The 20,037-nt window shown below is 38.8% G+C and overlaps 2 protein-coding genes across 2 annotated transcripts; both read left to right on the forward strand.

Annotated features, from left to right (window-relative positions):
- The first annotated feature begins 254 nt into the window (after window positions 1-254).
- LOC138083494 (olfactory receptor 10N1-like) lies at window positions 255-1,187 on the forward strand. The gene has a single exon (XM_068977349.1). The coding sequence runs from the start codon at window positions 255-257 to the stop codon at window positions 1,185-1,187; it is 933 nt and encodes a 310-aa protein (XP_068833450.1).
- Window positions 1,188-18,051: 16,864 nt separating this feature from the next.
- Window positions 18,052-18,984, forward strand: LOC138083496 (olfactory receptor 10N1-like). Its single transcript, XM_068977350.1, has one exon. The coding sequence runs from the start codon at window positions 18,052-18,054 to the stop codon at window positions 18,982-18,984; it is 933 nt and encodes a 310-aa protein (XP_068833451.1).
- Window positions 18,985-20,037: the final 1,053 nt, after the last annotated feature.

Here is a 20,037-nt window from a genome sequence, read left to right on the forward strand (position 1 = left end):
TCTACCACCCTATTCTCCTTTTTCTTTCAATCTTTCCCAGCATCAGGATCTTTACCAAGGAGTCACCTCTTCAGATCAGGTGGCCAAAGTTTTGGAGATTCAGCTTCAGAAAGAGTCCTTCCAATATTCAGTGTTGATTTCCGTTAGGATTGAGTGATGATGGATGAATGTATTGGTGTTGTGTCTGTCAACAATCAGCTTCCACATTCGAGCTTTCCTGTCTTTGGTCTCCCCTAGACCTTCCTCCCAAGAACATGAGGAACCACACAGAGCTGAGTGAGTTCATCCTACTGGGAATACCTCAGACAGAGGGACTGGAGACTGTGCTCCTTCTCATCTTCTCATTTGTTTACCCCTTGACCTTGCTGGGAAATTTGCTCATCCTTCTAGCAATTGTCTCCTCCTCAACCCTTCACACTCCCATGTACTTCTTCTTGGGACTCCTATCGATTTTGGACATGTTGTTCCCCTCTGTCACCTGTCCCAAGATGCTATTCTATCTCTCTGGCCAGAGCCGAGCCATATCTTATAAGGGATGTGCTGTTCAGCTCTTCTTCTATCATTTCCTGGGTTCTACGGAAGGCTGCCTCTATTCTGTGATGGCTTATGATCGCTTTGTTGCCATCTGTCACCCACTGAGGTATATGCTCATCATGAGACCTGGAGTCTGTGTTGGTTTGGTCACGGCAGCTTGGTTGGTAGGTTGTCTTCAGGCTACCATCCTGACATCCTTTACCTTTCAGTTACCCTACTGTGGCCCCAGTCGGGTGAACCACTTCTTCTGTGACATTCCTGTTGTCTTACCCCTGGCTTGTGCTGATAGCTCCCTGGCCCAGAGAGTGGGTTCCACTAACGTTGGCTTTCTGGCTTTAATGCTTTGGTTGAGTGTTTGTGTCTCCTACACATGCATTGGGATTGCCCTTTTGAGGATCCATTCTGCAGAGGGCAGGCAGAAAGCTTTCTCTACCTGCAGTGCCCACCTCACTGCCATTCTTTGTGCCTTTGGACCTGTAATCATCATCTATCTGCAGCCCACACCCAACCCATTTCTTGGTGCCATGGTGCAAATATTAAATAATATTGTCTCACCCATGCTGAACTCATTAATCTATTCCTTAAGGAACAAGGAGGTGAAAAGCTCATTAAAAAGGATATTCTATAAGGTAGTATTTACTGCTGTGGACTAAATTATGAGTTTTGTGAAGGATTTTAGATTTATTGTCTTTTAACATCATTCTCCTAATTCTTTTGATTATTTTTAAAAAGTTTTATTGGAATATGTGCTTTATAATGTTGTGTTCATTTCTTCTATACAATAAAGCGAATCAGTCATACCCACACATGTATCCCTTCCTTTTTGGATTTCCTTCCCATTTAGGTCACCACAGAGCATTGAGTAGAGTCCCCTGTGTTACACAGTAGGTTCTTATTTTTATCAATCTTATACATAGTATCAATAGTGTATATATGTCAATCTGAATCTCCCAATTCATCCCACCACAGCCTTTCTGGCTTGATATCCATACTTCTGTTCTCTATATCTGTGTTTCTATTTCTGTTTTGCAAGTAAAGTTGTCTATTTCTTTTTTTGTTTCTTTGTTTTGTTTTTTAATTTTTATTTTGTATTGGAGTATAGCCAATTAACAATGTTGTGAGTTTCAGGTGAACAGCAAAGGGATTCAGCTATACATATACATGTATCGTTCTCCTCCAAACTCCCCTTCCTTTTAAATGAATAAAGAGATAGAAAATGCTTCCTCACATTTGTCTTATTCACTGTTGTATCCATAGGACATGGCCGTGACCTACTAAGCACTGTGCATGAGTTTATTAAACAAATGAATGGGTACCACTTAGTGTTTTAAATTATGATGTAATCATATATTTATGTAATGAAAACTTAAACATGATCAAAATAATTGGGATACAGAACAACCACCTACACTAATTTAAATATACATTCTCATTAAAGTTGAAGATATATGAAAACTGATCCTGATGAACTCTAACCACTTTTCTCAACTGAAACCAGTATTGTGATGCTTGGCATTACAAAACAATTAAATCAATTTAAATCCTTCCTGTATCTAAAACTTTCATATATAGCACACAACATAAAATTTTACTTAAAAATATGTGCCACAAATACATGCAAACATCAGTTCTTAAAATCTTACTCTATCAACAGCACAATAATAACAAAAACAAAGAACTTGATTCAAAAAATTGGGCAGGATATCTCAACAGATATTTCTCCAAAGGAGACATACAGGTGGCTAATAAACACATGAAAAGACGCTCAGCATTGTTCATTATTAGGGAAATGTACCTAAAACTACAATGAGATATCACCTAACACTGATCAGAATGGCCATCATCAAAAAAATTTACAAACAATAAATGTTGGAAAGGTTGTGGAGAAAAGGGAACCCTCCTACCCTGTTGGTGGGAATGTAAATTGATACAGACACTATGTATGACAGTATGGAGAGTCCTTAAAAAAAAAAAAAAAAAAAAAAAGGAATAAAACTACCATACAACTCAGCAATCCCACTACTGGTCATTTCCCAGAGGAAACCACAATTGAAAAAGTACATGTTCCCCAATATCATTGCATCACTATTTACAGTAGCTAGGACATGGAAGCAATCTTTATGTCCATCAAGAAACAAATGGGTAAAGAAGCTGTGGTACATATATACAATGGAATATTACTCAGCCATAAATATGCATTTAAGATAGTTCTTATCAGGTGGGTGAACCTAGAGCATGTTATACAGAATGAAATAATTTAAAAAGAGAAAACCAAAGCCATATATTAGCATAGATATATATATATGGAATCTAGAAAGATGACACTGATTAACCTATTTGCAGGGCAGCAATGGAGATGCAGACATAAACAGACTTGTGGACACGAGGGAGGGCAGTAGAGGGTGGGGAAAATGGAGAAAGTAGCATAGAAAGAATATGCTATCATATGTAAAACAGCCAGTGTGAATGTGTTATATGATGCAGGGAGCTCAAACTAGGACTCTGTGACAACCTAGAGGGGTGGGGTGAGGGGGGACATTCAAGAGGGAGGGGACATATATATACCTATGGGCTAATTCAAGTTGATGTATGGCAGAAACCAATACAACAGTTAAAGCTATTATCCTTCAATTAAAAACAAATACATTTAAAAAAAACAAACAATTTTATTAAAAAGGGAGTAGAGGACTTAAAGCATTCTGCAAAGAAAACAAGAAACATACAAACAGATGCATAATATCAGTGCTATTCAGTCAGTTCAGTCGCTCAGTCATGTCTGACACTGTTACCCCATAGACTGCAGCACTCCAGGCTTCTCTGTTCATCACCAGCTCCCATAGATTGCTCAAAGTCATGTCCATCAAGTCATTGATGCCACCCAACCATCTCATTCTCTGTCATCCCCTTCTCCTCCTGCCTTCAGTCTTTCCCAGCATCAGGGTCTTTTCCAGTGAAAAGTCAGGTGGCCAAAGTATTGCAGTGTCAGCCCTTCCAATGACTATTCAGGATTGATTTCCTTTAGGACTGACTGGTTTGATCTTGCAGTCCAAGGGACTCTCAAGATTCTTCTCCAACACCACAGGTCAAAAACATCAATTCTTTGGCGCTCAGCTTTCTTTACGGTCCAAGTCTCACATCCAGACATGGACTTGGAAAAACCATAGCTTTGACTGAATGGACCTTTGTCAGTAATGTGTCTACTTTTTCATGCACTCTCTTGGTTTGTCATAGCTTTTGTTTCAAGGAGCAAGTGTCTTTATTTCATGGCTGCAGTCATCACCTGCAGTGATTTTGGAGCTCCCCAAAATAAAGTCTGTCACTGTGTCCATTGTTTCCCATGTTTTCCTATTTGCTATGAAGTTATGGGACCAGATGCCATAATCTTAGTTTTTTGAATGTTGAATGTTAAGCCAGCTTTTTCACTCTCCTCTTTCACCTTATCAAGAGGCTCTTTAGTTCCTGGTGTCATCTGCATATCTGAGGTTATTGATATTTCTCCCAGCAATCTTGATTCCAGCTTGTGCTTCATCCAGTCTGGCATTTAGCTTGATGTACTCTGCATATAAGTTAAATAAGCAAGGTGACAATATACAGCCTTGACGTACCCCTTCCCCAATTTGGAACCAGTCTACTGTTCCATGTCTGGTTCTTTCTGTTGCTTCTTGACCTGAATACAGGTTTCTCAGGAGGCAGGTAAGATGATCTGGTATTCCCATCTCTTTAAGAATTTTCCACAGCTTTTTTTTATCCACACAGTCAAAGGCTTTAGTGTAGTGAATGAAGCAGAAATAGATATTTTTCTGGAATTCTCTTGCTTTTTCTATGATCCAGTGGGTGTTGGCAATTTGATTTCTGGTTTCTCTGCCTTTTCTAAAACCAGTTTGAACATCTGGAATTTCTCAGTTCATGTACTGTTGAAGACTAGCTTGGAGAATTTTGAGCATTACTTTGCTAGTGTGTGAGATAAGTGCAATTGTGTTGTAGTTTGAACAATCTTTGGCACTGAAAACTCAGCAGTGGCCCCAGGACTGGAAAAGATCAGTTTTAATTCCAATCACTGCCATTACGGAGATGCATATCAAATTCCAAGGAGATGTCACCTAACACCCATTAGAATGGCTTTTTGGGAGGAAAAAAAAAAAAAGGAAAAGAAATGTGGAGAAATTTTGGAACCATGGTGCACTATTGGTGGAAATTATAAAATGGTGCAGCCACTATGGAAAACAGTAAGGAAATTTCTCAATAAATTTAAAAATAACATTACCCAATGATTTGGCAATTATCCTTCTGAGTACACATTCAAAAGTTTCCTGAATATTCATACTTATAGCATGTTCAAAGCAGCATTATTCACAATAGGTAGGAAGTGGAAGTTATTTTTGTCCATTAACTTTAAATGGATAGTCAAAATATAGTATATACATACACAGAATATTATTTCCACTTTAAAAAGAAGGAAATTGCTGAGAACAAGATGGAAGGGGAGTAGGTGGACATGGAGTACATCTCTCTCCATGGAATATACCTTCAGAAACAGAAGTGCATGCAGAACACCAGCTGAGAGCAGACAGGAGTACTTGACCAGTGAAAAAGAAGATAAAGAACCATGCAAAACTAGGTAGGACAAAGGAACTAGGGGGAAAACGGAGTGTTAGTAGGACTGGACTTGCTCTCAGTGGGTGGGGGAAATGAATCAGGAGTCCAATCGTGCAGCGTGGAAGCAGCAGCCATGGAAGCAAGGCGATACTGTTGGGTCACACATAGGGGGTGGAGCCATCACCATAGCCTCTCTCTCTCTACACACCAGAATCAGCAGCTGAACAATAGAGAGGCTAGCCCATCAGACGCCTGACTGCACTGAACTACAGAGTAGGATCCCACCCAGGGAGTCCTTTAAGTGCCTGTTGTACCGATCTACAGAGTAGTACCCCTGTCGGGGGCGGCCCTCTATGTGCCTGACGTGCAAAACAGCAGAGAAAGACCCCAGGCAAGGGAGCCCTCTAAGTGCCTGAACCAGTGGAGCTACAGAGAAAGACTGAGAGGCCTTCTGATCACCAGCTACAAGAGGCTCAAAGAAAGATCCTGATAGGGCCATAACTCCTGCTGTGGAGGCAGTCTATGTCCCTGCACACTTGGAGCCACCAGGATCCCTGCAAGCCAAGCAGCTGCGCCACCTTCATGCTCAACTCTCACTGGTGCAGAGCTGCCACAAGCCAAAAAAAAGTCTTGGGTTTATGTACACAGGGTCACTTCAGTCATGTCCAACTCTTTGCCACCCTGTAGACTGTGGCCTACCAGGCTTCTCTGTCAGAGAGAGGATTTTCCAGGCAAGAATACTGGGGTATATCAGCCAATACTGCTTGCCATACCCTTCTACAGCACCATATTTCCTACTACCCTAGCCACCAACCCCTCTGAGTACCTGGTCCTGCCAGAGCCCCGGCACCCAAGCATCTGCACCACCTCCACACCTGGCCCTCATAGGGACAAAGCCAAGCCCTTCGGGGCAGCCTCAGGAGCTAAACCTCAGTGGACGACCCACCTGCAGAGGTGGAAATAAAACCACAGTTGAAACCCAGAGGTAGTGTGACTAAGGAAGAAGACCCAAAACCTTCCAACCAGCGGTACAAGCTGCAGATTAAATCCACACAATCAACTAGGCAGATTCTGTATCCATAGAATATATAAAAGGTAATTGAGAGCTCCCACAAAAGAAAACACTCTAACTCTGATAGCTGTGGACATTGGAGGCAAGAACACAGAGGAGTAGGACCAGATTAGAATCTGAGCAGCCCCCACAGCAGGCACAGAAATCAGTACAGTGTTGGACGACATCCTAGAGAGGTAAGGTGGACTGTGATTCCCTATGCGGGAAAGGACTCTGACAGCAGTGACTCAAGAAAATTATTTATTATTCTTATTTTTTGACTTGTTCTGTAGATTATTTTGGATCTTTTTCATTTTTTTTTCTTTTTTCCCCCCTCTGTTGTGGTTGTAGATTTTATTAGCACTAAGAAACCCAATTAAGCTTTTGAGCTTTTTTTTTCTTTTCTTTTTCCTCAGTCACATTTTTTACTGTTGTCATAAACTTCTCCCTCTATATTGGGCTTTTGCAGTTCTGTGGACTTTTCCTCTTTTTTTAATTTTAGTTTTTAATATTTTAAGCCTATTATTATTTTTCTACATTTATTCATTTGTTTGCTTTTCCTACTGTTTTTTATCCCTTGCAGTTAATCTTAAACTTATATAAATCTTCTTTATCTACCTTTATTTAACTTTGCATATCTATTCTTTCTTTCTTTCCTTTCTGTCCTTTCCTCTCAACATATTTGTTAGTTTTATCTTCATTGTTTTATTTCCCAATTGGCACCTTGCTTTAGTTATGTTTTCCAGTTTGTGCTTTAATTAGGTTTGTTCTGGTAGATAAAATTTTTGGTTTCATTTGTTCATTGGGACAATCTATTGTACTTAATTTTTGTTGGACTGTTTTGACTTTACTTAGGGGTTATATGCATATGTGTATATTCAGTCACACTTTCTATTGTTGTTATAAACCTCACCTCTACATTGGGCTTTTGCAGTTGTGTGGAGTTTTCCTTTTTTTTCCCTTCTTTCTTTCTTCTTCTGTTTTTTTTTTTTTTCTCTTTTCTATTTTAATTTTTTTAAACCTATTATAATTTTTCTACATTTATTCCTTGGTTTGCCTTTCCTACTGTTCTTTTCTCCTGGCATTTAATCTTTAATGTATATAAACCTTCTTCATCTACCTCTATTTAACTTTGCATATCTATTCTTTCTTTCTTTCTTTTTTTTCTTTCCTTTCCTCTCAACAAGTCTGTTAGTTTGTTTGTTTGTTTTTTTTCAATTGCTTTATTCCTCACCTGGCACCTTGCTTTAGTTTTGTTTCCCAGTTTCTGCTTACTAGGTTTGTTCTTAACTGGTAAATATAATTTTTTATTTTCTTTGTTCAACAGATCAATCTACTGTACTTTATTTTTGTTGGACTGTTTTCACTTTGCTCTTGGGTGTATATGTGTATATTCCATTATTTTAATTATTATTTGCTTGATTTTGTAACTCTCATTGGTCCAGGGTTCATCTTTGGTTTCTCATTTTTGGATATTTGTTTTACTCTCCCTTAATCCCATAACAAACCACTTGTGGAATCTTCATTCCAGACCAGAGATCAAACCCTGAGCCTTTGGAGTAAGAGCACTGACTCCAAGACTCTACACTACCAGAGAACTAGCCCTGCTGCTGCTGCTGCTAAGTCGCTTCAGTTGTGTCTGACTTTGTGCAACCCCATAGATGGCAGCCCACCAGCCTCCCCTGTCCCTAGGATTCACCAGGCAAGAACACTGGAGTGGGTTGCCATTTCCTTCTCCAATGCATGAAAGTGAAAAATGAAAGTGAAGTTGCTCAGTTGTGTCCAACTCAGCAACTCCATGGACTGCAGCCTACCAGGCTTCTCCACCCATGGGATTTTCCAGGCAAGAGTACTGGAGTGTGTTGCCATTGCCTTTTCCAGAGAACTAGCCCTAGGAAGTATCAAATAGTGAGAACTCACACAAAAGAAACCACTTGAATACAAGACCCAGTGTCACCCAACCACCAGTAGTATTCCGTGCAGGACACCTCATCTAAACAACAAACAAAACAAAAATACTACTTCTTTTCCAATTTGGATTCCTTTTATTTCTTTTTCTGCTCTGATTGCCATGGCCAAAACTTGCAGAACTATGTTGAATAGTAGCAGTGAAAGTGGGCACCCTTGTCTTGTTCCTGACTTTAAGGGAAATGCTTTCAATTTTTCACCATTGAGGATAATGTTTGCTGTGGGTTTGTCATAGATAGCTTTTATTATGTTGAGGTATGTTCCTTCTATTCCTGCTTTCTGGAGAGTTTTTATCATAAATGGATGTTGAATTTTGTCAAAGGCCTTCTCTGCATCTATTGAGATAATCATATGGCTTTTATTTTTCATTTTGTTAATGTGGTGAATTACATTGACTGATTTGCGGATATTGAAGAATCCTTGCATCCCTGGGATAGCCCACTTGGTCATGGTGTATGACCTTTTTAATGTGTTGTTGGATTCTGATTGCTAGAATTTTATTAAGGATTTTTGCGTCTATGTTCATCAGTGATACTGGCCTGTAGTTTTTTTTTTGTGTGTGTGTGGCATCTTTGTCAGGTTTTGGTATTAGGGTGATGGTGGCCTCATAGAATGAGTTTGGAAGTTTACCTTCCTCTGCAATTTTCTGGAAGAGTTTGAGGAGGATAGGTGTTAGCTCTTCTCGAAATTTTTGGTAGAATTCAGCTGTGAAGCCGTCTGGACCTGGGCTTTTGTTTGCTGGAAGATTTCTGATTACAGTTTCAATTTCCGTGCTTGTGATGGGTCTGTTAAGATTTTCTATTTCTTCCTGGTTCAGTTTTGGAAAACTGTACTTTTCTAAGAATTTGTCCATTTCTTCCACGTTGTCCATTTTATTGGCATATAATTGCTGATAGTAGTCTCTTATGATCCTTTGTATTTCTGTGTTGTCTGTTGTGATCTCTCCATTTTCATTTCTAATTTTATTGATTTGATTTTTCTCTCTTTGCTTCTTGATGAGTCTGGCTAATGGTTGTCAATTTTATTTATCCCTTCAAAGAACCAGCTTTTGGCTTTGTTGATTTTTGCTATGGTCTCTTCTGTTTCTTTTGCATTTATTTCTGCCCTAATTTTTAAGATTTCTTTCATTCTGCTAACTCTGGGGTTCTCCATTTCCTTCTTTTCTAGCTGCTTTAGGTGTAGAGTTAGGTTATTTATTTGACTTTTTTCTTGTTTCTTGAGGTATGCCTGTATTGCTATGAACTTTCCTCTTAGCACTGCTTTTATAGTGTCCCACAGGTTTTGGGTTGTTGTGTTTTCATTTTCATTTGTTTCTATGCATATTTTGATTTCTTTTTTGATTTCTTCTGTGATTTGTTGGTTATTCAGAAGCCTATTGTTCAGCCTCCATATGTTGGAATTTCAAATAGTTTTTCTCCTGTAATTGAGATCTAATCTTAATGCATTATGGTCAGAAAAGATGCTTGGAATGATTTCGATTTTTTTGAATTTATCAAGGTTAGATTTATGGCCCAGGATGTGATCTGTCCTGGAGAAGGTTCCGTGAGCACTTGAGAAAAAGGTGAAATTCATTGTTTTGGGGTGAAATGTCCTATAGATATCAATTCGGTTTAACTGGTCTATTGTATCATTTAAAGTTTGTGTTTCTTTGTTAATTTTCTGTTTAGTTGGTCTGTCCATAGGTGTGAGTGGGGTATTAAAGTCTCCCACTATTATGGTGTTATTGTTAATTTCTCCTTTCATACTTGTTAGCATTTGTCTTACATATTGCAGTGCTCCTATGTTGGGTGCATATATATTTATAATTGTTATATCTTCTTCTTGGATTGATCCTTTGATCATTATGTAGTGGCCTTCTTTGTCTCTTTTCACAGCCTTTGTTTTAAAGTCTATTTTATCGGATATGAGTATTGCCACTCCTGCTTTCTTTTGGTCTTTATTTGCGTGATATATCTTTTTCCAGCCCTTCACTTTCAGTCTGTCATGTCAATGTATGGCAAAACCAATACAGTATTGTAAAGTAAAATAAAGTAAAAATAAAAATTTAAAAAACAAAAACAAAATAAAACAAAAATACAAACCCATTCATCAGCAAACTACCACCTCACTCAGCCTTGCCCATCAGAGGAAAAACAAACAAACAAAAACTCAGCACAAATAACACCCTATACAAAGCTCACACAAACCATTGGAAGAAACTTTAGGAGGGCAGAAACTAAAAGGAAGAAAAAATTCAACCTTCTTCAAGGAAAAACTTCAATTTTCCTTGAAGCCTGGGAAAAGGAGACCTCAAACACAATGACATGTTTTAAAAAATGAAAAGGCAGAGAAATACTGTACAAATGAACAAACAAACTAGAAACACAGAAGACCAAATAAACGAAGAGAAAATATGAAAATTACCTGGAAAAAAGTTCAGAATAATGATAGCAAAGATGATCAAAAACCTTGAAAACAAAATGGAGAAAATACAAGAATCAATTAACAAAGATCTAGAAGAATTAAAGAATAAGCATACAGAGACAACACAATTACTGAAGTTAAAAATACTCTAGAAAGAATCAATAGCAGAATATCTGAAGCAGAAGAACGTTTCAGTGAGCTGTAAGATAAAACGGTGGAAATAACTTCTGAAGAGCAAAATAAAGTAAAAAAATGAAAAGAGCTCAGGACAGTCTCAGAAACCTCTGGGACCATATCAAACACACCAACATTCAAAATATAGGGGTCCCAGAATAAGAACAGAAAAAGAAAGGGTATGAGAAAATTTTGAAGAGATTATAGTTGAAATTTTCCCCAACATGGAGAAGAAAATAGCCAACCAAGTCCAAGAGGCACGAAGAGGCCCATACAGGATAAACCCAAGGAGAAACATGCAAGACACATACTAATCAAACTAACAAAGACTAAACACAAAGAAAGAACATTAAAAGCAGCAAGGGAGAAGCAACAAGTAACATACAGGGGAAACCCCATATGCTTAGCTGCTGATCTTTCAGCAGAAACTCTGCAGGCCAGAAGGGAATGGCAGGATATATTTAAAGTACTGAAAAAGAAAAATCTACAACCAAGATTCCTATACCCAGCAAGGATCTCATTCAAAATTAATGGGGAAATAAAAAAATTTCACCACTGTTATTCAACATAGTTCTGGAAGTCCTAGATATAGCAATCAGAAAAAGAAATAAAAGGAATCCAGATCAGAAAAGTAGTAAACCTCTCACTGTTTGCAGCTGACATGATACTGCACATAAAAAACCCTAAAGATAGTGTAAGAAGATTACTAGAGCTAATCAGTGAATTTAGCAAAATTGCAGGATATAAAACCAATACACAGAAATACTTGCATTTCTATATACTAACAATGAAAAATCAGGAAAAGCAATTAAGAAATCAATCCCACTCACCATTGCAACAAAAAGAATTAAATATATAGGAATAAACTTACCTAAGGAGATGAAAGAACTGTACACAGAAAATTAAAAGACACTAATGAAAGAAATCAAAGATGACATAAACAGATGGAGAGATACTCCATGTTCCTGGGTAGGAAGAATCAATATTGTGAAAATGACTATACTACCAAATGCAACCTACAGATTCAATGCAATCCCTATCTAATTACCAATGGCATTTTTCACAGAACTAGAACAAAGAGTTTCACAATTCATATGGAAACACAAAAGACCCTGAATAGCTAAAGCAGTCTTGAGAAAGAAGAATGGAGCTGGAAGAATCAACCTTCAGGACTTCAGATTATACTACAAAGCTACAGTCATCAAGACAGGATGGTACTGGCACAAAAACAGAGATATAGATCAATGGAACAAGATAGAAAGCCCAGAAATAAACCAATGCACCAGTGGGTACCTTATTTTTGACAAAGGAGGCAAGAATATACAAGGTGGCAAAAACAGCCTCTTCAGTAAATGATGCTGGGATAACTGGACAGCTACATGTAAAAGAATGAAATTAGAACACTTCCTAACATGATACACAAAGATAAACTCAAAATGTATTAAAGACCTAAATGTAAGACCAGAAACTATAAAACTCTTAGAGGAAAACAAAGGCAGAACACTCAATGACATAAATCAAAGTAGGATCCTCGATGACACCTCCTGGAGTACCAGAAATAAAAACAAAAATAAACAAGTGGGACCTGATTAAACTTAAAAGCATTTGCACAGCAAAGAAAACTATAAGCAGGGTGAAAAGAAAACCTTCAGAATGGGAGAAAATAATAGCAAATGAAACAACTGACAAAGGATTAATTTCCAAAATATACAAGCAGTTCATACAACTCAATACCAGAAAAACAAGCAACCCAATCAAAAAGTGGGTGAAGACCTAAACAGATATTTCTCCAAAGAACACTTACAGATGACTAACAAACACATGAAAAGATGCTCAACATTGCTCATTATTAGAGAAATGTAAGTCAAAACTACAATGAAATATTACCTAACACTAGTCAGAATGGCCATCATCAAAAAGTCTACAAGCAATAAATGCTGGAAAGGGTGTGGAGAAAAGGGAACACTCTTGCACTGTTGGTGGGAATGTAAACTGATACAGCCACTGTGGAAGTCAGTATGGAGATTCCTTTAAAAACTAGGAATAAAACCACCATATGACCCAGCCGTCCCACTCCTAGGCATATACCCTGAGGAAACCAAAACTGAAAGAGACACATGTATCTCATTGTTCATTGCAACACTATTTACAATAGCTAGAACATGGAAGCAACCTAGATGTCCATCGACAGATGAATGGATAAAGAAGCTGTGGTATATATGCACAATGGAATATTACTCAGCCATAAAAAGAAATGCATTTGAATCAGTTCTAATGAGGTAGATGAACCTAGAACCTATTATACAGAGTGAAGTGAGTCAGAAAGAGAAAGAAAAATACCCTATTCTAACACATATATTCAGAATCTAGAAAAATGGTACTGAAGAATTTACTTACAGGGCAACAATGGAGAAACAGACATAGAGAATAGACTTATGGACATGGGGAGAGGGGAGGAGAGGGTGAGATGTGTGGAAAGAGTAAAATGGAAAATTACATTACTGTTTGTAAAATAGATAGCCAACTGGAGTTTGGTGTATGGCTCAGGAAACTCAAACAGGCTCTGAATCAACCTAGAAGGCTAGGATGGGGAGGGAGATGGGAGGGAACTTCAAAAGGGAGGGGATATATGTATACCTATGGCTGACTCATGCTGAGGGTTTGACAGAAAACAACAAAATTCTGTAAAGCAATTATCCTTCAATAAAAAATAAATTAATTTTAAAAAATAAAGGAAGGAAATTGACTCTGGATGGATGCTACTAGATGGATGAAGCTTGAGGAGACTATGTTAAGTGAAATAAGCAACCACAAAAAGAAATACTGTAGAATTCCAGCTATATGGGGTGTTTAGAGTAGTTAGATGACAGATAAGAAGGTAGGAATTTGTTTGCCAGGGGCTGGGAGAGAAGAAGATATGTTTGTTACTCACTCCTGGTGTCCAACTCTTTGTGACACCAGAGACTGTAGCCCACCAGGCCCCTCTGTCCATGGAATTCTCCAGGCAAGAATACTCGAGTGGGTTGCCATTCCCTTCTCCAGAGGATCTTCCCAACCCAGGAATTGAACCTGGGTCTCCCACATTACAGCCAGAGACTTCTTTACTGTCTGAACCACCAGGAAAGACCCAGGGAAAGAGAGACTGTTGTTTAATGTATATAGTTTCCTTCTGCAAGGTGAAAAAGTCCTGAAGTTTGGTTGTGCTATAGCATGAATATACATAGGACTACTGAACTGTATACTCTAAATGGTTAAGATGATAAATTTAATGTTTTGTACTGCTTTTCCACTATTTAAAAATGAGGCTCCTTTGGAATAGACATGTACACACTGCTGCATTTAAAATGGATAATCTACTGCATAGCACAGGGAAGTCTCCTCAATGTTATGTGGCAGCCTGGACAGGAGGGGAATTTGGTGGAGAATGGATACATGTACAGGTATGGCTGAGTCCTTTTGCTATTCACCTGAAACTATCACAACATTATTAATCAACTATACTCCAATATAAAAAAAAAGTTAAAAACATTTTAAAAATAAATAAAAAGAAGCCTCCTTATCTGGTTCTCACATATCCTGGGATTTTTGAGTTTGCTAGTTCTCTCTTTTTTATTATAAGTTCATCTACTCTTGAACCCACTCAAATCACTGTGGAATTGCTGAATACCTCAGTCTGGTGTTTGGTGTGGGCAGAGAAAAATCTAGTCTAAGGTAGGCTCCACTGGGGTATGCCTGGAGTTATCATTAGTGCCCTTACTCCTTACCAGACAGTGAAATGTGATTGCTTTACAAGTATTATCTAGTTTACCTGAAAAAATGCTGAGATTATTTTACTTAAGGTGAAACAAGGCTTAGGGATGCTGGATAAATTTCTGTGAATTTCACAGGTTTTTGTAAATAGATTTAGAATTCCATCTCAAATCCGTTTGTAGCTATCCTCAATAGCAATTTTGCAAAAATTTTGAAAGTAAGTATTTGACCATTTACATACATACACCAAGGCTTCCCTACAGTTCAGTGGTAAAGATTCCACCTGCAGTGCAGAAGATGCAGGTTTTGTCTCTGGGTCAGGAATATCCGCTGGAGGAGGAAATTGCAACTCACTCCAGTATTCTTGCCTTGGAAATTCCATGGACAGAGGAGTCTGGTGGGCTACAGTCCATGGAGTCAAAAAGAGTCAGTGACTGAGTACACATACACACAGCACATACACATACACACACACACACACACACACACACACACACACACACACACCCCAAAACATCTTACCTCACTTTGTTTTTCCTTTCAATACCTCATATTATCTCTTATTCCTGTCCTCGAACCATGCAAGGAGTCTCCTTATCTTTTCCCCACATTACTCAATGTCTTATCTTTTTTATTTAATTTTCCTTCCAAGCCTTCCTAACCCTAATTTTAACCTTAACCCTGAATATACCCTTACAGACCAAGGTCAATTTAATGGTGTTTACATCCTAGGCTCGATTCTACTGACAAAGATCCGTATAGTCAAGGCTATGGTCTTCCCAGTGGTCACATATGGTTTGAGAGCTGGACCAGAAAGAAGCCAGAGTGCCAAAGAAATGATGCCTTCAAACTCTGGTGCTAGAGAAAACTCGTGAGAGTCCCTTGGACAGCAAGGAGATCAAATCAATCAGTCTTAAACGAAATCAACCCTGAATACACATTGGAAGGACTGATGGTGAAGCTGAAGCTCCAGTATTTTGGTTACCTGATGCAAACTGCCAATTTTTGGAAAAGTTCCTGATGCTGGAAAATACTGAGGTCAAGAGAAGGTGTCAACAAAGGGTGAGATGGCTGGATGGCAACACGAATGCAATGGACATGAACTTTGGCAAACTCTGGGAGATCATGAGGGACAGGGAGGTCTGGCGTGCTGCAGTCCATGGGGTCACAAAGAGTTGGACACACCTGAGTGACTGAACAAAAGCAACAGCTTTGTAGTTAAAGGTATGGTTATCATCTTCTTTATTTGGACAGACTGTACAGTTTTTTTCAAGTCAGTCTCCATGCTTCAAAGTATTAAATATAATCAAGGATAAATAGGATGGTAGCAATACTCACTTTAATAACCTTTTATCATTAGTTAGATGTGCAACAAAACTATTGTTTACTTTTCAAATTGAAATTCCAGATGTATCTGGAATAATGTAGCTACCTAAATACGACTAAGATGCCACTTACTATAAAAAATAAATTTCAAATTATAGCTTAAAATTCTATATGACCTCTTAGAATGTTTCTTCCCCATTTTCTCCTGGCTTAGGCCTTTATTTCCTCTACCCTTTGGAGGACTGCCCAACTCTATTCCATTGTACCCGTAACCTGGCCACAGAGCTGGGCATGAGACTCAGCCCAAAAAATCAGATTTGAATCTGAGACTCCCAGAAGCAATGGATGGTTGAGTCTGAATCAGCTGCTGGCAGGGCCCTGAGGATGCACCACAAGTTCTTACTGCTGAGGAGCTGCCCTAGTTCCTAGCCTTCCATGAGCCCAGTTTTTCATCAATTTGTTTAGTTTTCTAAGCTACCACAGTTACTATTTCTTGCAGTAAATCAATCCTATTGACACAAGTACCAAAATAATATGTATGTATATATGTATGTGTTAGTTGCTCAGTAGTGTCCGACTCTTTGCAACTCCATGCACTATAGGCATCAGGATCCTCTGTCCATTGGATTTTCCAGGCAAGGATAATGGAGTGTGTTGCCATTCCATTCTCCAGAGGAAATCCCAACCCAGGAATCAAACTTGGGGTCTCCTGCACTGAAGGTGGATTCTTTACCATCTGACCCACCAGGGAAGCCCCAAAATAACATAATTCATTAATTAAAACAACACATACACATGAAAAAGCAGTAAATGCATAAATGTACCTATAAATATGTGATATATGTGCCAAATGAATTTTTAAATTATATTATTATTCTACTGAAGTGTATTTTACAAAGATAATCATGAAAGATTTCATCTTTAATCAGTTTCCTTCTCTTTCTGTCTTGTTGCTAAGGTGTAATTATACCAAGCAGTTAATTGCTTCCTTGCTTTTAGGCTCTCTGACTTAGGAGATTAACACCCAAAGGAAGACCAAGGTTACTTAAAGCTTGTTTGGAAATTATTGCAGTTCTTAGAGTCAAAAAGGAAATTATATTGCAAGAAAGAAAAGCACACTGAGATTTTTGACATTCCGTTTGAAAGTGATGGGAAAAGAGAAGAATTCTGGAGGTCTACCAGCAGACTGCAAGCGGATGAAAATTCAGCAGGACAAGACTGCTTCCTTTTCCTGCAGTAGGAAAGAAAAGTGACATTCAACTCAAATAGCACCAGTCAGTTATGTTCCCTCTTTGCCTTGTTAGTTCCCAAATTTTGTGCTATATTTTTTAAAAATTATTGACTCTCACCCTCTCCCACCCATAATAATCACCAAAATAAAATAAAGTAAGAACAGAACTAGAGCTAAATAAGGTTTTAGGCAGTGAAATTCATGGATTGATCTATGATTCGATGACTTCACTGTTTTGGAAAATTAAAGCAATTTGGAAAAGATATGAGATGTGTTCAAAAATGAAAATTGGAAAGGAGTCTCTAATATGCGTACTCCTGGGCTGTCTACTGCCATAAAGTTGTTGTAGTTTAGTCCTATCTGACCCTTTCGTTACCCCATAGACTATAGCCTGCTAGGCTTCAGTGTGTGTAGGATTTTCCCAGTAGGAATACTGGAATGGGTTGCCATTTCCTTCTCCAGGGGATCTTCCAGACCCAGGAATCGAACTCAAGTCTCCCACTTCTCCTGCACTGCAGGTGAATTCAATACAACTGAGCCATCAGAAAAGTACTTCCTAGCCCCTCAATGTCCTTGGTAGAATTTCTAATTAACCTCAACATCATCTTGGTGTTTAAACAAAGATTCTAGTTGTTAGTGTCACTAAGTCATGTCTGACTCTTATGCCATCCCATAGACTGTAGCATGACTGTCTCCTCTACCCTCCACTATCTCCCAAAATTTGTTCAAGTCTATTGAGTCATTGATACTATCTAACCATCTCACTCTCTGCCACCCTCCTCTTTTTCCTTCAATCTTTCCCAGCATCAGGTTCTTTTCCAATAAGTTGGCTCTTCAGATCAGATGGCCACAATTTTTCAGCTTCAGCAACAGTCCTTCCAGTGAATATTGAGGATTGATTTCTTTTTGGATTCAGAGTGACGATGAATGTATTGGTATTCTGTCTATTGTGTCTGTCACAGCTTCCACAGTCATGCTTTCCTGTCTTTTGTCTCCCCTAGACCTTCCTCCCAAGAACATGAGGAATCACACAGAGCTGAGTGAGTTCATCCTACTGGGAATACCTCAGACAGAGGGACTGGAGACTGTGCTCCTTCTCATCTTCTTATTTATTTACCTCTTCACCCTGCTGGGAAATTTGCTCATTCTTCTAGCAATTGTCTCCTCCTCAACCCTTCACACTCCCATGTACTTCTTCTTGGGGCTCCTATCGATTTTGGACACACTGTTCCCCTCTGTCACCTGTCCCAAGATGCTATTCTATCTCTCTGGCCAGAGCCGAGCCATATCTTATAAGGGATGTGCTGTTCAGCTCTTCTTCTATCATTTCCTGGGTTCTACGGAAGGCTGCCTCTATTCTGTGATGGCTTATGATCGCTTTGTTGCCATCTGTCACCCACTGAGGTATATGCTCATCATGAGACCTGGAGTCTGTGTTGGTTTGGTCATGGCAGCCTGGTTGGTAGCTTGTCTTCATGCCACTATCCTGACATCTTTTACCTTTCAGCTACCCTACTGTGGCCCCAATAGATTGGACCACTTCTTCTGTGACATTCCTGCTGTCTTACCCCTGGCTTGTGCTGATAGCTCCCTGGCCCAGAGAGTGAGTTCCACTAATGTTGGCTTTCTGGCTTTAACACTTTGGTTGAGTATTTGTGCCTCCTACACACGCATTGGGATTGCCATTTTGAGGATCCGTTCTGCAGAGGGCAGGCAGAAAGCTTTCTCTACCTGCAGTGCCCACCTCACTGCCATTCTCTGTGCCTATGGACCTGTAATCATCATCTATCTGCAGCCCACACCCAACCCTTTTCTCAGTGCCACAGTGCAAATATTAAATAATATTGTCTCACCCATGCTGAACTCATTAATCTATTCTTTAAGGAACAAGGAGGTGAAAAGCTCACTAAAAAGGATATTCTATAATGTAGTATTTACTGCTCTGGACTAAATTATGAGTTTTGTGAAGGATTTTAGATTTATTGTCTTGTAACACCATTCTCCTATTTCTTCTTTTTTTAAAAAAAATTATTGTAGTATAGATTTTTTACAATGTTGTGTTCATTTCTTCTGTACCTTAAATTAATCAGCCATACCCATGCATGTGCTAAGCTGCATCAGTCATGTCCGACTCTTTGCAACCCCATGGACTATAACCTACAAGGCTCCTCTGTCCATGGGCTTCTCCAGACAAGAATACTGGAGTGGGTTGCCATTTCCTATTCCAGGGGATCTTCCTAACCCAGGGATCAAACCCATGTCTCCTGTATCTCCTCCGTTGGCAGGTGGGTTCTTTATATCCACTCGTATATCCCTTCTTTTTTGGATTTCCTTCCCATTTAGGTCACCGCAGGGCACTGAGTAGAGTTCCTTGTGCTACAGTGTGGGTTCCTATCAGTTATATATCTTGCACATAATATCAATAGTATTTATATGTCAGTCCCAACCTCCCAATTCATCCCACCACCACTCCCCATTTTCGACTTGGTAGCCATATATCTATTCTATACCTGTGTCCCTATTTCTTCTCTGCACATAAGATAACCTATTTCTTCTTTTTTGTTTGCTTTATTTTAATTTTTTTTTCATTTTTTGTTGGAGTATAGCCAGTCAACTATGTTGTGATAATTTCAGGTGAACAGCAAAGGGACTCAGCCATTCATATATACGTATCACTCTCCTCCAAACTCCACTCCCTTTTAAATGAATAAGTAGATCATAGAAAATGCTTCCTCACATTTGTCTTATTCACTGTTGTATCCACAGGACACGGCTCAATGATCTAGTAAGTGCTATACATGAGTTTCTTAAGTGAATGAATGGGTATCACTTAACCTTTTAAATCTGATGTAATTGCATTTTTATTTATGATGAACATAAACATAATTTCAATAACTGGGAAACAGAACAACCACGTACACTGAAATAAATACATATCCTCTTAAAGTTGAGGAAATGTGAAAACCAAATCTGAATGAACTCTAACCACTTTTCCTCAATTCTC

This window comes from Capricornis sumatraensis, chromosome 8 (assembly GCF_032405125.1).
Source record: "Capricornis sumatraensis isolate serow.1 chromosome 8, serow.2, whole genome shotgun sequence".
In the NCBI taxonomy this organism is placed as follows: domain Eukaryota; kingdom Metazoa; phylum Chordata; class Mammalia; order Artiodactyla; family Bovidae; genus Capricornis; species Capricornis sumatraensis.

Bases quoted from the DNA above. Each gene is read 5' to 3' on its own strand.
- LOC138083496 (XM_068977350.1), top strand. From the start codon at position 18,052: ATGAGGAATCACACAGAGCTGAGTGAGTTCATCCTACTGGGAATACCT.
- LOC138083494 (XM_068977349.1), top strand. From the start codon at position 255: ATGAGGAACCACACAGAGCTGAGTGAGTTCATCCTACTGGGAATACCT.